General features: G+C 50.1%; 2 protein-coding genes across 5 annotated transcripts; both read right to left on the minus strand.

Moving 5' to 3' along the window:
• Positions 1 to 2,379: 2,379 nt before the first annotated feature.
• Positions 2,380 to 6,831, minus strand: HEXIM2 (HEXIM P-TEFb complex subunit 2). 4 transcript variants are annotated; one of them, XR_009400245.1, is made up of 3 exons: positions 6,671 to 6,831; positions 5,839 to 5,952; positions 3,316 to 3,404 (listed from the first exon to the last, which is right to left on the minus strand). XR_009400245.1 is itself a non-coding variant. In XM_059379173.1 (2 exons), exons 1-2 carry the CDS (start codon positions 4,152 to 4,154, stop codon positions 2,610 to 2,612), a joined length of 798 nt encoding a protein of 265 aa, XP_059235156.1. In that variant the 5' UTR covers positions 4,155 to 4,269; the 3' UTR covers positions 2,380 to 2,609. The 4 variants fall into 4 exon arrangements, 1 of the variants encoding a protein (XP_059235156.1); XR_009400246.1 differs by lacking the exon at positions 6,671 to 6,831 and adding an exon at positions 6,446 to 6,647; XR_009400247.1 differs by lacking the exon at positions 6,671 to 6,831 and adding an exon at positions 6,175 to 6,421.
• Positions 6,832 to 16,037: 9,206 nt separating this feature from the next.
• HEXIM1 (HEXIM P-TEFb complex subunit 1) lies at positions 16,038 to 18,160 on the minus strand. The gene has a single exon (XM_059379164.1). It carries the CDS (start codon positions 17,500 to 17,502, stop codon positions 16,423 to 16,425), a length of 1,080 nt encoding a protein of 359 aa, XP_059235147.1. The 5' UTR covers positions 17,503 to 18,160; the 3' UTR covers positions 16,038 to 16,422.
• Between the last annotated feature and the right edge of the window lie 1,056 nt (positions 18,161 to 19,216).

Consider the following 19,216-nt stretch of genomic DNA (forward strand, 5'->3'; position numbering starts at 1 on the left):
CTGTCCCGCCCAGCAGCTCTTGCCTACTCAGGGACGCGCTGGCCCAAGCCGCCTCCAGGCCACACCCCCAGCACCTCTCCCTCCCGTCACACCCCTCCCCCAACCCTCCTGCAGCCCCCTCTGCAATCTCCTCACTCCTCCTCATCACAGCACACCACCGGGTAAACAACCTTGTCCAACCAGGCCCAACCTCTGCCTCTGGGCTCCCAGGCTCCTCACTGAGGAATGCGGCAGCTAGGAGGCTGCCTGGGGCTGCCAGGGCCTTGGGGGGCGGGGTGGGGGGCGGCCTTCGGATCCCCAGCTGGCACCCCAAGGAGGAGGGCAGGCTAGGACTTCAGAAAGCCTCTCCCACCTGCTCTGCACCTTGGATTTCCCATCTGCAAAGTGGGGACAGTCGTTCTTCTGGTCTTTCCTGAGCTGCTTGGGGATCAAAGAGAGGGGGGCTAAAATCTACAGCAGAACCCCATCCCTACCCCACCCCACCCCCACCAGGGACAGGAGATTCTGCTCTTTTCTTGAAAACTGTCCCTTCCTAGAATCAGTTCTCGCCTCGCTTCCCTAGCTGAAGGCGCTGGCAAGGCCTGGGTGTGGCAGGGCAGAAATGAAAGTTGTCCAGACAACACACAAGGTTCGTCAACATTTCCATCTCAGCAGCTCAGAGGCCGGAGCCCTTCTCTTGCCCAATGTGGCCTGTCAAGATGAGCCTTCCTGGAATGGAAGCTAGGTTGGGCTGGCCAGGTCTCCACCCCTCCCCGCACATGGTGTGTGTGGCTGAGGGACACAGGCTCATGGGTGAGTTGGCTAACTTCCCTCTCCACCACCCCAGCCTGAACTCGGCAACCAATATGGACGCAGGCACAGTGATGGAAGTGACACGGGTGTCTGGGGAAGGGTGGTCTGCGGGGGCGGGATGGGTGGGGGGTGGTGGTGGTGCTGGATGAGCTCATTTCAAAGCCCAGTACTACCTGGCACGTGGCTGGGACCTGCATTGTCCCAGCTAACTCAGCTGTCGATCTCGCAGACAGGTGAGGGGCTCCCCTCGGAGGGAAAGAGGGAATGAGGGAAGGGACCACACAGGTGACTAAGCTAAGAGAAGCAGGAGGCACAGAGCGGAAGTGAGCAGTGGGAAAGCCAGGCCACCAGCTCTGCTAACTCCAGCCGGCCCAGGGCTTTTTTTCCATTAGGAGAAAACCTCCCTTGGGGCACCTGGGTGGCTTAGCTGGCTAAGGGTCCCACCCTTGATTTCGGCTCAGGTCACGGTCTCAGGGTCATGGGAGCCAACCCTGCATCTAGGTCCCCACTCAGAGAGGAGTGTACTTAGTCCTCTCCCTCTGCCCCTCCTGCTTATGCATGCGTGTGCATTCTCTTTCTCAAATCAATAAAATCTTTTTTTTTAAAGATTTTTATTTATTTATTTGACAAGCAGAGATCACAAGTAGGCAGAGAAGCAGGCAGAGAGAGAGGAGGAAGCAGGCTCCCCGCTGAGCAGAGAGCCCGATGTGGGGCTCTATCCCAGGACCCTGGGATCATGACCTGAGCCGAAGGCAGAGGCTTTAACCCACTGAACCACCCAGGCGCCCCAATAAAATCTTTTTTTTTTTTAAGATTTTATTTATTTATTTGAGAAGCAGAGATCACAAGTAGGCAGAGAAGCAGGCAGAGAGAGAGAAGCGGAAGTAGGCTCAGAGAGCGTGATGATGCAGGGCTCGATCCCAGGATCCTCGGATCATGACCTGAGCCTAAGGCAAAGGCTTAACCCACTGAGCCACCCAGGCACCCCTCAAATCAATAAAATCTTAAAAAAAAAAAAAAAAAAAAGTAGAAAACGTCCCTTGAGGGCATACTTGTAAGTGCCCTTCCAGGAGGTAAGGGGGCAAAAGTAATGATGAACATCTTGCCCAGCCACTGGCTTCGAGGTATGGGGCCAGGAGGCTGCCAAGGACAAGGAGACGCAAGCTATCCGGCTTGGCCCTCCACGCTATGGGGAGGACAGGGAGAATGCAGGGAGCCTGGGAACAAAGCCTGCCCGAAGCCCTCCTAAGTCCTAGCCCTGTCCCCTCCAGGGACACCCGCAGCTCCTCACAGCAATCTGGCATCTTAAGTCAAGTTCTGGCCCAACCCGGTGGTTCCTGAGCGCCCCCCCCCTCCCCCTTGCTTCATCCTCTGTAATACCTTCAGAGCAGCCTGATTGTTCCCGGACACACACAGCAGAATTCAGGCATCCTGGAGGTCTCGGTGGTTCCCAAGTACAGAGGTGTGCTGGCCTCCCAGGCTTGGGGAAAGGCAGGGATTGGGACCACAGGCCCAAACCTCTCTAGGACACAGTATGCTCTAATTCTCAGAGCAGCCCCAGTGAAATCAATCCTAGCCACTCCTATCTGGGCTCGTGAAAATCCTTTAATTTCTTTTTGAAAAATAAGAAGACATCAAAGACCAAATTACAGAAATGACCAGGTGGAAGGCTGAACATACTTTCGCTGTTCTCAGGGGCCACAGAGGGGCCGGAAGTGGTTTTCATCTGTCACCTGCCTCCCGGAGCCCCAGCTGGCCCCAGCGTGTACTGAAACGGGACCTGATCCTGGCGCGGGGGTGGGGGGGATGTCCCCCCACTAGGTGCCTGGCTCCCCACCGGGGCCGCCGCCCTCTCGGTTCCACCTGGCGTTCTCCTGCCGCAGCCGCTGGTTCTCTGTCCGGAGCCTCTGGACCTCGGCAGCCAGCTCCTCCACCTGGCGGCAGGGCTGCCGGCCGGAGCACCCCTGCAGCTGCTGCAGCCTCCGGGTCTCCTCCTCGGCCTGAGACAGCCGCCTCTCCAGATCTAGGTAGTCTCGAACCAGCTCCTGCTTGCTGCGACCCTGCAGGCTCTCCGTGTGGTAGCGCTCATAGGCCTCGGAGAAATCCCTCTGCTGGAACTCGCCGTGAGCGCGGCCCCGGCCGTCGCCTTCCCCGGCCTCGCTCTCCCCGCTGGAGCCTGGGTGGGAGGCCCCGTGGGGCACCTCCAAGTCTGGCTCCTCAGGGTCGCGGTCGTTCATCAGAAACTGGGTGGTGTTGTAGGGCGCCACGGGCTGGCCTTTGGCAAACATCTCCTCACGCACCCGGGAGGCCCTCTGGCTCTGCCTCTCATCCCGCTGCTGCTTCTCAGCCCAGCTCAACTCCAGGTAGGGCCGCCAGTGGCGTTTGCGCTTGGAAGGCCTCCGGCGGTGCTTCTTCCGGCCCAGCACAGCTTCCACTGAGCTGCCCCCGGGGTTCTGGGTCCGGGAGCCCCTGCTGATCCAGCCCAGGCCACTGCCAGCCCCGGTGGGATCTTCCTCCTCTGAGTGGCTCTCTATCCGGGGCGTCAGGGGCAGGGCACTACCAGGGTCATGAGGCTCAGGGGGTGTTGGGGGGCTCCCAGGAGCACCAGCGGTCTAAACAGAGAGGACAAGGAAGAGCGAATCACAGACAACCTGTCCCTGGCGCTGGAAGCCTTCCGCAACCACCCGGCCTGAAACTGACCTTCCCACAGTTGAAGTGGGATCCCTCTCTAGCCTCTTGCCCTCTGCAACTCTTTGTTGGTTTATGGGCTCCTGTCCCCCCCCCCCCCCCCCGCCCCTCACCCAACCCTCCTCAAGGGAACTCATGAAAAGAGCGGGCATTCTGCCTGTGTGCCTCACTCCGGAATGGCAGTGCCTCTAACAGCAGCCGTACGGGGCCTCACAGAGGAGGCCTACCATAAATACGGTGGGGATGAAGACAGAGAAGGAGGAGACAGGATGGGCAGCGGCTCCTGCTGCACTTGCTTGATGAGCCCTCTTTCTAGAAAGACTGTCTTTCCAACGGACTTGGTTTTGTGGGTAAGCAACCTCAGGGCCCCTCACCCCCCATTCCACTTGGAAAGGCCCTGTGCTTTGCTTTATGCTCTGCTTTAAGTTCTTGTCTTGAACTTCTTAACAGTTTTTGAGTAAAGAACACTTTACACTGAGCCCGACAAATTACGTCACCGATCTTGCTTCGAGCTATGTGCCTGGCTGACTCTTCAGGGCTTGGTGCCAAGGTCACCTCTTCAGAGGGCCACGCCCCCCCCCCAACCACCCTATCTAAAGATCCCATCTCCCCTTCCCAGGGACACTGCCGTGTGACCCAGTTAACATCCCACATAGCATCTACCACAATACCATTTACCATCTGTCTTCTTCCTATAAGAATGTGTCTTGTCTGTCCAGTCCACCACTGTGTCCCTCTGCATGGCCCAAGGTGAGAGCTCGATGAACAGGTTAAGGACATAAAGCTCATAAGAGAGGGAGATTCAAAAGACACCGGACAGAAAAAAAAAAAAAAAAAAAAAGACACTGGGACACCAGACACTCCTTTCCGTTGGTCTAGGGTCAAGAAGATGGAATGTATTTTTTCCAAGCAGAAGCTGGTATCAGTTCTTGAAATAGGCAGCAGGAAAGAGGCCCTCGATAGGGAGAGGAAGGGTGAACCTCCAGTCTGCAGCAGAGAGCATTCTAGAACTTATCTAGGAGGTGGAAAGGATTCTCTCAAGACAGTGTGTGTGTGCAAAGCATCTGTTTATCTCCGTCGTGGTAAGGGTGGGAGCACTAGGGGTGGGGGATGGGGAATGAATTGCTCTCTGTCTGTGGTTTGGGAATTCTAATAATAACCGCTACCATTGGCATGCTGATTTACGATGCACACCACGGGTTAGACACACCCGAGCACAGGTCCAGACACTGTGGGGGGGGAGGGTGCAGCCCTGTAGGAGCTGGAGGGGTGTTGTGTGTGTTTGGGAGGCCCTGAGGTTCTCGTCTTCATCTGGGATGGGGTATGTCAGAGTGTGTGAGGCGTTGGTGTGTATGTTGTCTGTGTTGTACTATTACTTCACCTACAGGGAGATCGTCAATTGGGAACAGTCCTTGGCTCCACCAGTGTCTTGAGCCAAGCAAGACAGAGCTTTTGGCCCACACCAGAAGGGGCAAGGCCCCTGGCAGTGCCAAGACAAGGTGGCTTGTGTGTGCACAATCATTCACCTACCCCCAGCCCTCAGCACGTGTCACCTAATGATCCTTCCCCTTACCCAAACCACCCCTGCCCCTCAGCCCCAAGTGCCACCTCCCTCCTGAAGGCTTGTCCCTTCATCGCCATTCCCACTACTGCAGATAAACTATGTGATCTGGGTGAGTCACCTGCCCTCTCTGAACCTCTAACCCCAACATGTCATGAACTCCAAGTTAAACAACTCCAGAAAACACTGGAAGGGGCTACATAAGGTGGGTTAGAGGAGCTGAGTCCCCTCCTCACATACGGGGACTTGTAAACTCTGGGAGAATAGGCAGAGTGGGGAGCAGGAAGAGAGCATGGGCAGAGGTGGTCTGGGTTGCTTTTGCCAGATCAGAGGGTGACCATTCCCGATACAACTCGCCTGTCACTGTCTCCTGGATGCTCTGTGAATCCCAACCCCCACCCTAAATTATGAACCAACCACTCAAACTCTTTTCCTCCTGCGTCAGACTTGGTTCTCTGCCTTAACAAAATACAAGGCAGGGTTCCCGTGTCAGAAGGCCCTAAGTTTAAACCGTGGATCTTTTGTTCGTTGGCTGCATGAATCTAGAAAAAGGTATTTCAGCTCTGTTAACCTTAGCTTCTTTGAAATGGATACAGTAATTCCTATCTTGAAGGGTTGCTAAGGATTTCATGAGACCGCACAGATTTGGCATCCTGGCATACTGCCAGCACACAGTAGGAACTCAGTTAGAAATACTGGTTTTCCAGATTGGCCAACACATCTGAGACAAGTGACCAGGATCCCAGTGGGCAGGATCCACGTCGGGGCACTCAGGCGGTTGGGAAGGTGGGGCTTACCTTGGCCTCCTCCAGGGCGGCTGTTGACTCTGTGTTACAGTTGGTCTGGCTCGGAGTAGACACCTTCTTCTGCTCCCAATCTTTCAGCAGATGCTTCTAACTAATGACACCAGCCTTAAATAACAGAAAGCTAAGTCTTAAAGGAGAATTTTCAGGAAGGCTGGCTGCTCAGGAATTTTTCACCAAGGCAGAAGCGGCCATTTTGTAGCACCAGACCCGCACAACTTCATTATGAAATGCAGGCCCTCAGGCCTCCACTCCAGGGATTTTCACACCTCTAGCCAGCAAGGGGCCATCCTCCCAGTCCTGTCCCTCAGGCCCCAGGCCAGGGCTTACATCCTAGGCTGTTATTCCGGAAGTCACTGAGACTCAAACTGGCAGTTAGGACGCTAGTCCTGAGCTTTGCTCCCCCAGCAACCAAAAGGGTAAGGGGAGGCAAAGATACAGCAATGACCTGCAGAGGCTGGTAGTGGAGGGCGGTCAGTGGCTGGAACAAGAAAATATGTAGCCGGCTTTACAAGGGGTTCTTTCCTCACTGCCTCCAGAGGTCGCAATCCTGACAGCACCCCGCCCACCCCCCTTAGGCTGGGGCTCTCCAAGCCAGCACCTCGAGAAACAGACGTGGTCTGGGCCGGGCCGGGGGCTGAAGCCTTATCATCTCCTGGGCCTGGCCTGTCTCCCCCTCCTTCCTCTCAGGACGGGAAACAGAGGAAAGGGGAAGAAGTCTTCACACTACATGCGGCTGGAAGGGAAGCCCAACTGGAATAAGGATGGACTCCTTGGATGAGGGAAAGTGGTCCGAGAAAGGAGATTTTGCAAAGGCGGAACTGACCTATTTGCTGCCAAGGACTATGCACACGACTATCTATATCTGTGTGTCTTTCTGTGCGACCGACGGCCTGTCGGTGCAGCTCCCAATGCCTCAGCCCTACTTCTTGCTGCAGTTGCAGCAGCTCTGGTCAAGCTGCTCCGGGAAGAAGGCGGGGAGAGGGCGGGGAGACAGCCTGGCAGCGCGGCGCCTGCTGGGGATTGTAGTTCTTCTAGTTTGGGAAGCCGGATGAAGAGCCTGTCACGACCACAGACAGATCGAGAACTACAAAACCCATCTGCTCTTGCGCGAGCAGCGTCCCGCGCTCACCGATGCCTTCTTTGATTGGTCAAATCGCCTGCCAATATTTTCACTTTCATCAACGATTAGCTGTGCGGAAGCACAACAAAACCCGCCTTCCGAGATCAATTAAAGAGTTCATTGATGGCGTTGATCTTTACGGGGCAGAAAATAGATCCGGCTGAGAGGGGCGGGGCTGTGGGTGCGGAGGGATCCTCGGCCTAGAGGAAGGCGACGAGAAGGATCGGTGGCCGCCGCCGCCATTTTGGGCTGGGAGGAGGCAGCGGAGGGACTCGCTGCGCAGTGAGAGCACCCCATGGGGGGTGGTCCGGGCGCGGGGAGAGGCCGGGCCAAGTGCGCTGCTTGAAGTGGTGGCGCCGGGTGACGGCGGGGAGTGGGACCGGGGACCGGGGGTGGGTGAAGGTTGGAGTCTTCCCGGCCGGGCCCTGCCCTCAAACCGTCCCGGCAGCCCCGCAGCCTCTCCTCGCACAGACGGCGGGGTTTTGGGCAATTACCGCGTATTCCCCGAGACCCCAGTTGGGGAGAGACCAGGTGAAACGACTCCCCTTTGCTCTTTACACGGGGGGCGCAGATCCTGAGGCCGAGCTTTGCCAACTTCTTTCCCCACCCCCATGCGGCCTGGGTATGGCGGCGGGGCCCAGCGTTGCGGGGTCTCCGCTTCGACGGGCGAGGTGGGGGCGACGCCAGATTCCAAAGAGTGTCGCCGCGGGGGAGGGCGGAGGGCCCAGCTCCGGCCCCGCGTCCTTCTGGCGTGGCAAACAGCAGGAGGCCCCGAGGGCAGAGAGCCGGGTGCGCCCCCCCCCCCTTTCCCACATCCTCCCGTGTACACCAGGGCCGTCCCGCGGCCCGGGCTTCGAGAAGGAACAGCCTCCTTCCTACAGTAGCAACCACTAATTCCCCCTGGAACTAGGTAGATAAGAGGCTCGTGGAAACCTTCAGAAGCCCAAAGCTTGGAAATCTCTGAGGGCTCTTGCCCTCAAGATTTCTTTCCAGCCCTGATTCTCGGAACGACCTGACCTGGCACGTCCCCAGCCCGTTTGGGAAACTCCAAAAATGTGCTGTTGACACTTCTCTTGAAAGTTTACACCAAAGAGGGGTTGAGTTTTTGCCCTTTACAGGGTGGGGGAGGGGGTGGCCACAAAATAACTGAGGGGTCGTGGCTCTGGGAATAAAAATGGAGTGGCCCATTTCAGATGCTTCAGGAACATCTGTGTGCGTTTTGAAATCTGAGCCATGACTTTTACCAAAACTTTTGGAGAAATGGCTGCTCTCCCTAGAGGAAAAAACGAACCAATTTTAACGTAATCTTTATAAGACTACAAATTCTTTCCAGTTTAAAGAACTTTTCTCCCACAAACTAAACAAAATGGGGAGACTTGGCCACCGGTGCATTGTTACTAGGGAACCTCTATTTTGAATTTCCAAGTAATTGAAAAATCACTTCTGTGGATCCCAGATGTTACCAAGATGGAAATTGCAGTTTTGAGCTACTTCATATTTATAGTGTTTCGGAGGAGAGGGAGACATGCTTTGAAAAAAAATAAACACTCAACCTTATATTAACAGCTGTAGCAGCTTAAGGATTGAAGTTTGATGTGAAATTATTTTCTTGAATTACAGATTAAACCATCTTGTTTTCTGCTCAAAATCTAACTTCAGAGAGCTTTACATACAGTTTAGGGATATCTTAATTATTTCATTGCTAAAATGTCAGTAAAATTACGCTCAGGTAGGCAGAGTGGACTGAGTAGTGAACTTTACCTTTGAGGGTACCTCGTGATGAATCTCATTGCCAGGCACACATGGTCACATTCCTGAGCCTTTGGCTTTATTAGCAAGAACCTTGAAAGGTTTTTGAGAACCGAAGCTGCCCTCCTCCTATTAATAATTTTTTTCAAGTTGTAAATGACAATTCCATAACCTTATGTATAGTCTCCCCCTACTTCAGATGGTCTCAGAAAAAGTCTTGCAACTGGATTGTGAAAATATGGTCACCATTGACTTGGTTTCTTTCTTTCTTTTCTTTTTTTTTTTTTTTTTTGAGATTTTATTTATTTATTTGACAGAGATCACAAGTAGGCAGAGAGAGGAAGGGAAACAGGCTCCCTGCTGAGCAGACAGCCAGACACGGGGCTATATCCCAGGACCCTGGGATCATGACCTGAGCGGAAGGCAGAGGCTTTAACCCACTGAGCTACCCAGGTGCCCCTTGACTTGATTTCTTAATCCAAAACTTGAACCACAAGATGCAGTACACTTGATTCATACTGTAGGTTGACTTTTGGCTTATGTCATGTTAATTTTACACTTATTCAGATCAAGAGAAGATGAGTTAGGAGAAGCTGACATTAGCTTGGTGGGAGTTAAGTTAAACAGTATTAGGAGCTGAAAGGCGTTCTAAAGATTTGTGGTTCTTCTGTTTAATGGAGGAGGATCCCAGACTCTTGTGAAGTAATGTAGTTAAACCTTTGGATGCTACTAGGTGAATACCGTGCCAGATGCAGAAATGTGTTGCTCATTTATAAAGATGAAAGGTTGAGCCACAGCCTTTTCCAGTCCTTGATAAGGAAAGCTGGGAATAAACCCAGGTTATGAATGCTCCCTTGGTTCTCTTCTGAGCAAAACACAGGCCTGGAAGTTAGGAACTCCCAAGTTCTGTTTCTTTGTGTGCTACCACTGACTTGATTGGCTTGGCCAGGGCCCAAATCCTGAAGATGAGTCCAAACTGGTCATTTTGTTGCTGAGTCTGTTGTTTATCTAATGTTCAACCAGACCTTCAACTTTCTTCTGAGCTATCTCCTTTCAGATGAGTTCCTTTGGGGTTTATGACAGTCTGCAGACTTTGCCTTAGTTCCCTGATTTGAAAATAATATCAATGCTACCCTCCACATAAACACCTTGAGAGGTAACTGCTTTTCAGTAGCTGTGTAAACATTTAGTTAACAAAACTTCATTATTTGGGAAGCTAGAACTTCTGCTTCAGAGATTATTTTGGGGGCATTTGAGAGGCCTGCCTTACTGAAAGATGGCTTTGGTTGCCCTTGGCAGCACAAAGGGTGGCCATCCAACTGGACAGTTTCTTGGGGTACCAAGCAGTTGTTGCTACGAAGTCCTGGATGTTTGACCCTGATGGCCAACTCCTGGGGCCTGGGGCCTCTGTGAGAACAGGATTCATTGACTGGTAGGATTGATTCTTTGCAGCAGCCCTCTTCAGGATGAAGATCTTGCTTCTTGATTTGATTTCCATAGTTAACCAGTTTTTTGTGTGTGTGTGTTTAGCTCTCACCATCTTTCTCTTTGAATTTTCTTTTAAATTACTCACATTTGCCATTTTGTTAAGAACACTTTTAGGAATAACTAGAGAGGACAGTAGAACTAACTAACTTCTTAGATGTTCCTTTCCATCCTCCAGTTTGGTTTCCTGCCTTTGCCTACCAGTTGTACTGGAGTTACCCAGGTCTACAGAATGCTGTGTTTAAACAGGCTTCAGACTTAAGATTGATGTCCTCCTCCTCTCTCTGGAGGCTAGCACAAGTTCTACTGAATATGTCACAAGAGTAGTGATGCTGTCCTTTTCTCAGATACACTTGTGCATGGGCCACTGGAGTTCCTACATTTTCCTTCAGGAATAACCTTTTTGCTCACTGGAAACCCAGGGCTTTTTAACACTTCAAACAAAGTCAGTGGATGTGTGAAATAGAATATGAAGAATGAAAGTACAATTTCTTTCTGAATTTTCCTCTTAAAAAAACTTTTAGGCCAAATGTAACTGCTCCTGGTGCAGTGTTAAGATTAAGAGATCACACCAGCAGTTTCAAAAAACTTACCAGCAGCTCAACCATTTGAAAGAATTGTGTGGGTGTGCGAGAGGTTTATCAGTAAACTAGTAGGATTATTTCTGCCCTTGACCTTGTTGATACATCATTTGTCGTAATTGAACCACCTCTAAAGAAAACTCAAGAAGTTTATTCAGGAGGATTTGTGAGAGCTTAAGTATTGATCTGTCTAAACTCCTTTGTTTTTTTCAACAAGAAGTGGAATGAGGTGGTAAGCTTTCCAGTATTCAAAGACAACTGGCTCAAGATCGAATCTTTGCCTCCTAGACTATATATTCTGTCACTCTTGCAAATTATAATTTTTACCCTTCTGGTCAGCAGATCCACTGTGTTCAGGGCCTGAATTTGACATTTTCTTTAATTTAAAAATTCTTCATTTTTAGCATCAACCATCTACACCTTATGTGAGAAAGAATAGTAAAGTAGAATTTTATTTCAGTGTTCTTGTCAAATTTGAAAAATAATTTCAAAAAACAAACCTCATAAACGCAAGTGTACTTGGGTACAAGTACTATCTCAGCTCGAGCCAATTTTGCCATCACAATGTCATGAATATTTGTTGCTACCTGTTCTGGATGTGAGTAGCCAGGGGGAATCCTGTGGTGCGTTACCTGATGTTTCACTAAATACAGCCAGCGCTTGATTCCCCGAAGGTGAACTCTTTGGTTGTGGTTTTGTTTTTTGTGTGTGTTTTTGGTTTTGATTTGTTTTGTTTTTTACTTTTCTATGGATTCCCTCTTTTGTTTCTCTTTTTTTCTATAACTTTTGAAGTAACTAGGGTAAAGCATATTTATTTACATTTTCCCAAGTGAAGGATTTTAATTTTACTCTGGATGAAGGGGAATTTAAAACACCAGTCAGGGTGCCTGGGTGGCTCAGTGGGTTAGGCCACTGCCTTTGGCTCAAGTCGTGATCTCAGGGTCCTGGGATCGAGTCCGCATCGGGCTTTCTGCTCAGCAGGGAGCCTGCTTCCCTCTCTTTCTCTCTCTCTGCCTGCCTCTCTATCTACTTGTGATCTCTCTCTGTTAAATAAATAAATGAAATATTTTTTTTAAAAAAACACCAATCAAATGGGCAACTGCTCTGGTCTTAAACAATAGGGGCTAGCTGAGTTGGTGGAGCAGGTGACTCTTGATCTTGGGGTTATGGGTTTGAGCCCCATATTGGGTGTAGAGATTACTAAAAAAAAATAATAATAATTATGTCAATGGTAGCTTACTTTTGCATGACACACTTTCATGGTGTCTTGTTTAATGCTGATAGCCATTTTGTAAAGTAACCACAGCGACATTTTGGTGATTAAGAATGAGGCTCGGTTGTTTCCAGGGTTCCACTGCTAGTATGTGTCAAAGATACGACTAGGACCCTGTTTTTTTTTACTCCTAAACCAGCCTAATTTTTAGGTTTTCTGTCTTTAGAAATACCATGTCTATTTTTTTAAAACATTTTATTTGACAGAGATCACAAGTAGGCAGAGAAACAGGCAGGGGGCAGGGGAAGCAGTCTCCCCGCTGAGCAGAGAGCCCAGTGGGGGCCCCAGTTCCAGGACCCTGACATCATGACCTGAGCCGAAGGCAGAGACTTAACCCAGTGAGTCACCCAGGCACCCCTACCTTGTCTATTTTTTAAAAAGATTTTATTTGACAGAGCACACAAGCAGGGGGAGTTGGGGGAGAGCAGGGAGCCTGATGTAGGGTTTGATCCCAGAACCCTGGGATCATGACCTGAGACAGATGCTTAACTGACTGAGCCACCCAGGACACCCCCACCCTCCCCGCACAGCCCCTCTCCCTTCTGCCAGTCTATTTTTTCTGAATTAAACCAATCCGGGCCTCCCTGGCTTTCCCAAAAACAGATCTGAAGGTCCCTATCTCCCAAGGACCACTTTATTTATTTATTTTTTTAATTAACATATAATGTATTATTTGCCCCAGGGGTACAGGTGTGTGAATCTTCAGGCTTACACATTGCACAGCACTCATCGTAGCACATACCCTCCTCCTCAGTGTCCATAACCCATCCACCCTCTCCCTCCCCTGCTCCCCCCAGCAACCCTCAGTTTGTTTCATGAGATAAGAGTCTCTTATGGTTTGTCTCCCTCCTGATCCCATCTTGTTTCGTTTTCTCCTTCCCTACCCCCCAACAACCCCCTCCATCCTGCCTCTCAAATTCCTCATACCAGGGAAATCATATGATAATTCTTTCTCTGATTGATTCATTTCACTCAGCATAATACCCACTAGTTCCATCCACATCATTGCAAATGGCAAGATTTCATTTCTTTTGATGGCTGCATAGTACTTCTGTGTGTGTGTGTGTGTGTACACACACACACACATCCACACATCTTATCCATTCATCTGTTGATGGACATCTAGGTTCTTTCCATAGTTGGCTATTGTGGACATTGCTGCTATAAACATTCAGGTGCACGTGCCCCTTTGGGTCACTACATTTGTATCTTTGGGGTAAATACCCGGTAGTGGGATTGCTGGGTCATAGGGTAGCTCTGTTTTCAACATTTGAGGAACCTCCGTACTGGTTTCCAGAGTGGTTACACCAGCTTGCATTCCCACCAACAGGATAGGAGGATTCCCAAGGGCACTTTATCTTCTAGGCTAGCCCCCCAAAAGTTTTCCTTGCTCAAAGGATTAAGCTTTTCAGCCGTCCGTCTCAAAGGTTAGGAAGCACTTTGCCCTCACTGGATACCCAGGCTCTCTAGGATGAGAAGGGGAACAAAATGAAATTGCTAATGTGTAAGCATGGTCTTTTGAGCAGCCCAGTTAAAATGTTTGGTGGAAAGGACTTTAGTGAAAGGTTAGAGATCCTCAAGTGATTTGAGGATCATCGTCATCACAGCCTGCCCCCCCCCCCCCACTGTTAATATAAGTAATGCAGAGTCTTCTCTATCCTGAGAGCAGTATGCTACTCAGGTGTTTCAATGTAGAAAGTGTTAATAGAAAACTGAAATTTCATACAAACCTTATCATTCTAAGAACATAAGTATAAAGTGCCTTTGGAAGCAAAGTTCAAAAATTTGCCTATCTCAAGGTAAATCAAAGTCATTTGTGAGTTACTTGAAACTATAAATATATATTTTTTTAAGATTTTATTTATTTATTTGACAGAGATATCCCAAGTAGGCAGAGAGGCAGGCAGAGAGAGAGGAAGAAGCAGGCTCCCCGCCGAGCAGAGAGCCCGATGCTGTGCTCCATCCCAGGACACCAAGATCATGACCTGAGGCGAAGGCGGAGGCTTTAACCCACTGAGCCACCCGGGCGCCCCACTATTTCTATATTTTTAAAGACTAGACCGAATTTGTCTCCTGAGAGTAAAACATACTTTTTTTCCTGATGACAAATGCACGTATAGAGTGTTTTTAAGACTCACAGTGGGGGAAACAAGATTATTAAACTTAAGTCCATCTTACTAATAAGTTCTGCAGTCAGAGGTGATCACTGCCGCATCCTGTAGTGCAGTCAAAATGAGGCTTCTCTGCATATAAAGCCAGAGGGCAGTGTTGCTGCTGTTCCAACAAGCAGCCGTGTTTCTGGGATTACTGCATGATGTCATAGCAGAAGGAAAATTAAAAACACGAAGAAAACTATTTCAAAATAGACATTTAATGTAATTTTTAGGCCGAAAGAAAAATCGATCATACATTGTCTTCAGTGGACCATCTGCCAGAATAGGACCAGTTTAGTTCAGCTCTGAAGGCCCTGAGTCAGTTCTTAGCCGGCATAATTCCCCTTGATTCATTGATTTGTGAATGCTTCTGAATCATAAGGTGCATTTCACTCCTGAAGTTCCTGCCACCTCCACTATTCCATTTAGATACAAAAGCAAGCTTTCCAGTGGGAGTTTTGTGCCCCATCCTCCACAGCCCCCCCCCCACCTCTTCCCTGCAGATGTTCTTAACCTAAAGGAGTTTGACAAAGTCTCAGGATTCTCGTGAACCCTCACCCCCAGAAAAATGTACATATGACCCAAGTCTACACAGACTTGGGTTCATAAATCCCAAGGTCCCCTCTAGATTCTAAGGCCCCAAGTTAAGGAACCCCTGTACTAAGGACACGAGCAATGCATTTGCCCTAGGGAAACACTGACACAGGGTGGGTGGAGATGGGCTAGATTAGCCATAATGAGGAAGGAGTAATCATACTTTTTTTAAAGGAGATAGAAGTTTATTAAATATACCACAAGGGAATGACAGGCAGGACTGCAAAGGAGAGATTGTCTGCCAACAACCTTGATTTCTTATTATTTTGATTTGGGGGCAGAAATTAATTCCCAGGGTCTCCCTGCATTTTCAAAAATGGAAGTATTCCAGACCCTAAGCAGCTATTAGGAGAGTGGGACTAGTGGCTGCACAGAGAATGAATGAATGTACAGGGTTCCCACTTGTCCCATAAGGACTTAATTTAGCTCCTCAACCAGAAGCTTCACATTTGATTTGCAGTGAGTGGGGGGGCGGAATTTCTAATTTTGGTTTGACCCTCATGAAAAGGTAGACAGCTTCTGTTCTGGTTTGGTTTTTTGTTTGTTTGTTTGTTTGTTTGTTTGTTTTTTAAGTGTAGGGAGCACTTAAGTATTAGATAATTAGGGTAAGTCCTTGGAATGCCCCAAACAACCATTTCCCCTGTAAACCCAATACTCCCTACCTCTGAATGTCTTAATAAAGAACTGCCACACAATTTTATCCAACCATTGCTTGCATAGAAATGCAAGGGGGTTACCAAGAGCCTTTTTCAGACATACAGAAACTTGTTCCAGCTTTGTTGGGAAAGTGAAGGAATCACTAAAAACCTATTTGTAGGAATGAAATGAGACTGTCAGTTGTCTAACCTAACAGACTGCCAAATTAGGTTTACAGTTTTGTTAATAGACTTTCAAATGGCTGTTGAGAAGCAGAATTAAATTTTAAGCTTCTGATTTTAGCCACTTTGCTCCCCAAGCACCCAACACTGGTTTCTCTAGCATCAAAAAAGAAAACCAAGGCACTAGAAAGTGAGCACACTTAAGTTTTGAAGATAATTAATCTTTATATTTTGCCTGAACTGTATATTTAACATACTAAAACCCACTGAAGAGGAAAATCAGCAAATTGAAAATTGTCCCATTAAAGATTTTTTGCAAACTGACAAATTTAATGATTTCTTTACCCCCCCAATGCAATCACTTAAAATAAGTCAGCACAATTTTGAATTAGCTCTAGAAATCACACTGAAACTATGTTACATTTACAAATATTAAATTTATTATAGCTAGAACGAATTTAATTGTTCTCAGATTTGGCCACCTTAGCTCCATTTAAGGAGGGGATTTTTTAACAGAAAAATGCATTATAACTTGGTCAAGTTACTTACACATTAAAAAAAAAAAACTTCTAAAAAGGAAAACAAGAAAAGCAACCCTTCAGTTTCACATAATTAAAGAACAGGAGAAAAGCACGCAAGCTACATCATAGCTAAATTTACCAAACCAACCAAAGCCGGGGGGGATTTTCTCTTCTGATTATTGTCATAAAAAGGTCCACTGTCTTATATACACATGTGTATAATGTTACATTCCATCACTGTAAAAAGTCCCCTTTGCCCCCTCCCCCAAAAAAGTTTCAGTCTAGTCCCCAAACTTGGACAGCGGCGCTCGCTCCTGCTGCCGGTGCAGTTCGTTCTCCGTCAGCAGCTGGAGGTTCTCGGCGCGCAGCCGGTCCAGCTCTAGCTCCAGCTCCCGAACACGCGCGTCGTCGCCGCCCAGCCGCTTGCTTTCCAACCGCAGCCGGTTATTCTCGTCCTCCATGCGCGAGAGGCACTTCTCCAGCTCCAAGTACTCCTTGATGAGCTCCTGCTTGCTCATGTTCTGCAGACTCTCCGCGTGGTACCGCTCGTAGGTCTCCGAGAAGTCCCGCTGCAGAAACTCGCTGCCGTCTCCTCCCATCCCGTCGCTGCCCCCATCCTCTTCGCCCGCTTCTTCCATGAAGTCCTCGTCGCTGGTGTCGTCGGATTTGGCAGCGGCCCGCTTAGGGTAGAGACCGGTTTTGAGATCCGGCTCCTCCTGGTCGTGATCATCCATGAGGAACTGCGTTGTGTTATAGGGTGCGACAGGCTGACCCTTGGCGAACATCTCAGCTCGAATCCTTGAAGCTCGCAAGCTCTGTTTCTCGTCGAACTTTTTCTTCTCTTCCCAGGTCAGCTTGTAGTACGGTTTCCAATGCCGCTTCTTCTTGGAGGGGCGTCTCCTATGCTTTTTCTTGCCCAGCTGTCTCTGCTGCTGTCCCCACGCCTCCTCGCCCCCTGCAGCAGGAGCCCCCAACTTGTTGGCCTCGGAATCATGACAAGGCTGAACGAGAGACTCGGCCTCGGGCCTCGGTTCCCCCGCAGCCTCCGGCGGGGGGGCTCCGCCAGCGGACAAGTCGTCCCCATTCTGGCCCTTCTTGCCTGCTTGCGGACAGCTAGGTTCTGGACGGACCAGGGTCTGCAGGGGAGGCGGCTGCGGCTCCAAGCTCCCTTCCCCCTCCTGCCCCGGACGGCCACCCAACTGGGGGGACGCTCTCGATTGCCACCTACTGTCCTCCTCGGGCACCCGCTCCTCCGCTCCTGGGGGGCGATCGGGGTTCCGCTCATCATGAAGAGCAACAGCACCTGTACAGTTGCTAGTTTGAGGCTGGTGCTGGTATTCTGACAAGAGTGGCTCGGCCATGGCTAATAGAGTCCTCTTCTCGAAGTTTGAAAAATTTTGGCTCTAAGTCCTTAAGGAGAAGAGAAGGTTTCCTTTCCTTTTAAAAATGTCCAGCAGAGTCCTCTTCGGTCTGTAATTCCTGCAGTGACGCCTTTAGCCAGTCCTTCTGTAAACAAACTCCAATTGCAACTTGGGAGAGCTCAAGTCAGTAAAGGGTTAAGTGCCCACAGCGCGGCCAGCTAGCGGGTCCAAAGGGGTGCAGCAGCAGTAACAGTACGTAATGTGCAAAGGGGGTGGACCTCAAGCCTCTCCGCAGAGCGCCCCCACAATCGAGGAGTTGGTGGGCGAGGAGATGAGGTGAAGTCCAACGGGTTAAACCCAGCCCCGAAAGGGTTAAAACTACCCGATGACGCTGCCTCCGAGGGCCGAATCCACAAAGGGTTAAATCCCCTGCCGCAGAGCCCACAAGGGGTTAAAGTCCCAGAGCCACCTCCTCCCACTTCCACGGGTGTCGCTCCAACCCGAGCTCCCAGTTCCCTAGGCCCGGCCGGAGCCTCAGCTGAGGACAGACAAACTCATCTCCCCCTTGGCTCGATGCTCGGCTCTGCTCAGATCTCCACCGCCTCCTCCTCTTTTCCTCCCTCCCTCCTCCCCCCTCCGACAGCAACTCTTCCGCCTCCTCCCCCCAACTTCCCCTCCCAACCTGCCTCTCCACCTGCCAACTTCCAACTGCTGTCTCCAAGCCCTCTGCGCCCCTTTTATATAGAAGCCTGTCCGCCCCGCCCATGCGCATGCGTAACGGAGTCCCCATGTCAGGAAGCTGGGAGTCGTAGTTCCCATCCCTCAGGCCCGCCGTCCTAGCGCGCCGTGCAACGTAGCCAATCCCAGAACGCGCAGGGGGCGACTTCCAGGCCGCCTCCTTCCATCTCATAGCCCTCGCTAGAGAAACGTGGGTGACCATTGGCCAGGAGTCGCACGTCTCGCCGAAGAAGGAAAGCCAATCGCAGAGAAGATGGGGCGGGCTTTGGACCATACCATTCTGCTTCAGGAATACGAGAAGATTCGATGGCCTCTGGGGGCCTACACAGAATATTTTTATGAAAAGGTGCGTTTTAAAGGGTATTATCGTATTCTTTCCTCAGCGGAAGGGTTCCGAAGGTTATAAACATTTGTTAGCTAAAGCAAAAATGGTTTATCCCTAAAAAGTAGTCCCTACAGTGTAAAAGAAGATTAAATCCTATAAAGAGAGATGTTGGCCTTTTGCTAATAACTCTCGATTCTTAAGATTACAGGAATAGGCTGCAAGATGTGTGTAGTTAATGCCTGGGGCTGACATTTGCGGAAGGATATTGTGAACGCATTTTGTATGCGTATGAAGAAGTAAACAAATGAAGAATAAAAAGTGCCGCCTTAAAGGGGCAGTGTGACTGCATTAGCGCTGCAACCTCGGACTAGGCCTCGGAGGATGAGAAGGCAGGTTCGAGTCCCGGGTGACTTACATCCTCTGGCCTTGGGACCGCTGGACGAAAGTGGCCGAGCCCCAGCCCAGGCCTACTTTTTCAGGGCCGCGGCCGCCCGAGGACCAGTGCAAAACGGTGGGCCGGTGGGCCGTGACCGAGCCTCTTGCCTGGGTGGGGATTCGGGAAGCGCAGGGTGCACCTGGGGCTCTCAGAAGACCTGGGGTGGGAAGGCCTCGCCCCCGGGGCTTCAGCTTCCCTCGAAGAAAATGGCCTCC

The sequence above is a fragment of the Mustela nigripes genome, chromosome 16 (assembly GCF_022355385.1).
Source record: "Mustela nigripes isolate SB6536 chromosome 16, MUSNIG.SB6536, whole genome shotgun sequence".
Lineage (NCBI taxonomy): Eukaryota > Metazoa > Chordata > Mammalia > Carnivora > Mustelidae > Mustela > Mustela nigripes.

Bases quoted from the DNA above. Each gene is read 5' to 3' on its own strand.
- HEXIM1 (XM_059379164.1), bottom strand. From the start codon at position 17,502: ATGGCCGAGCCACTCTTGTCAGAATACCAGCACCAGCCTCAAACTAGC.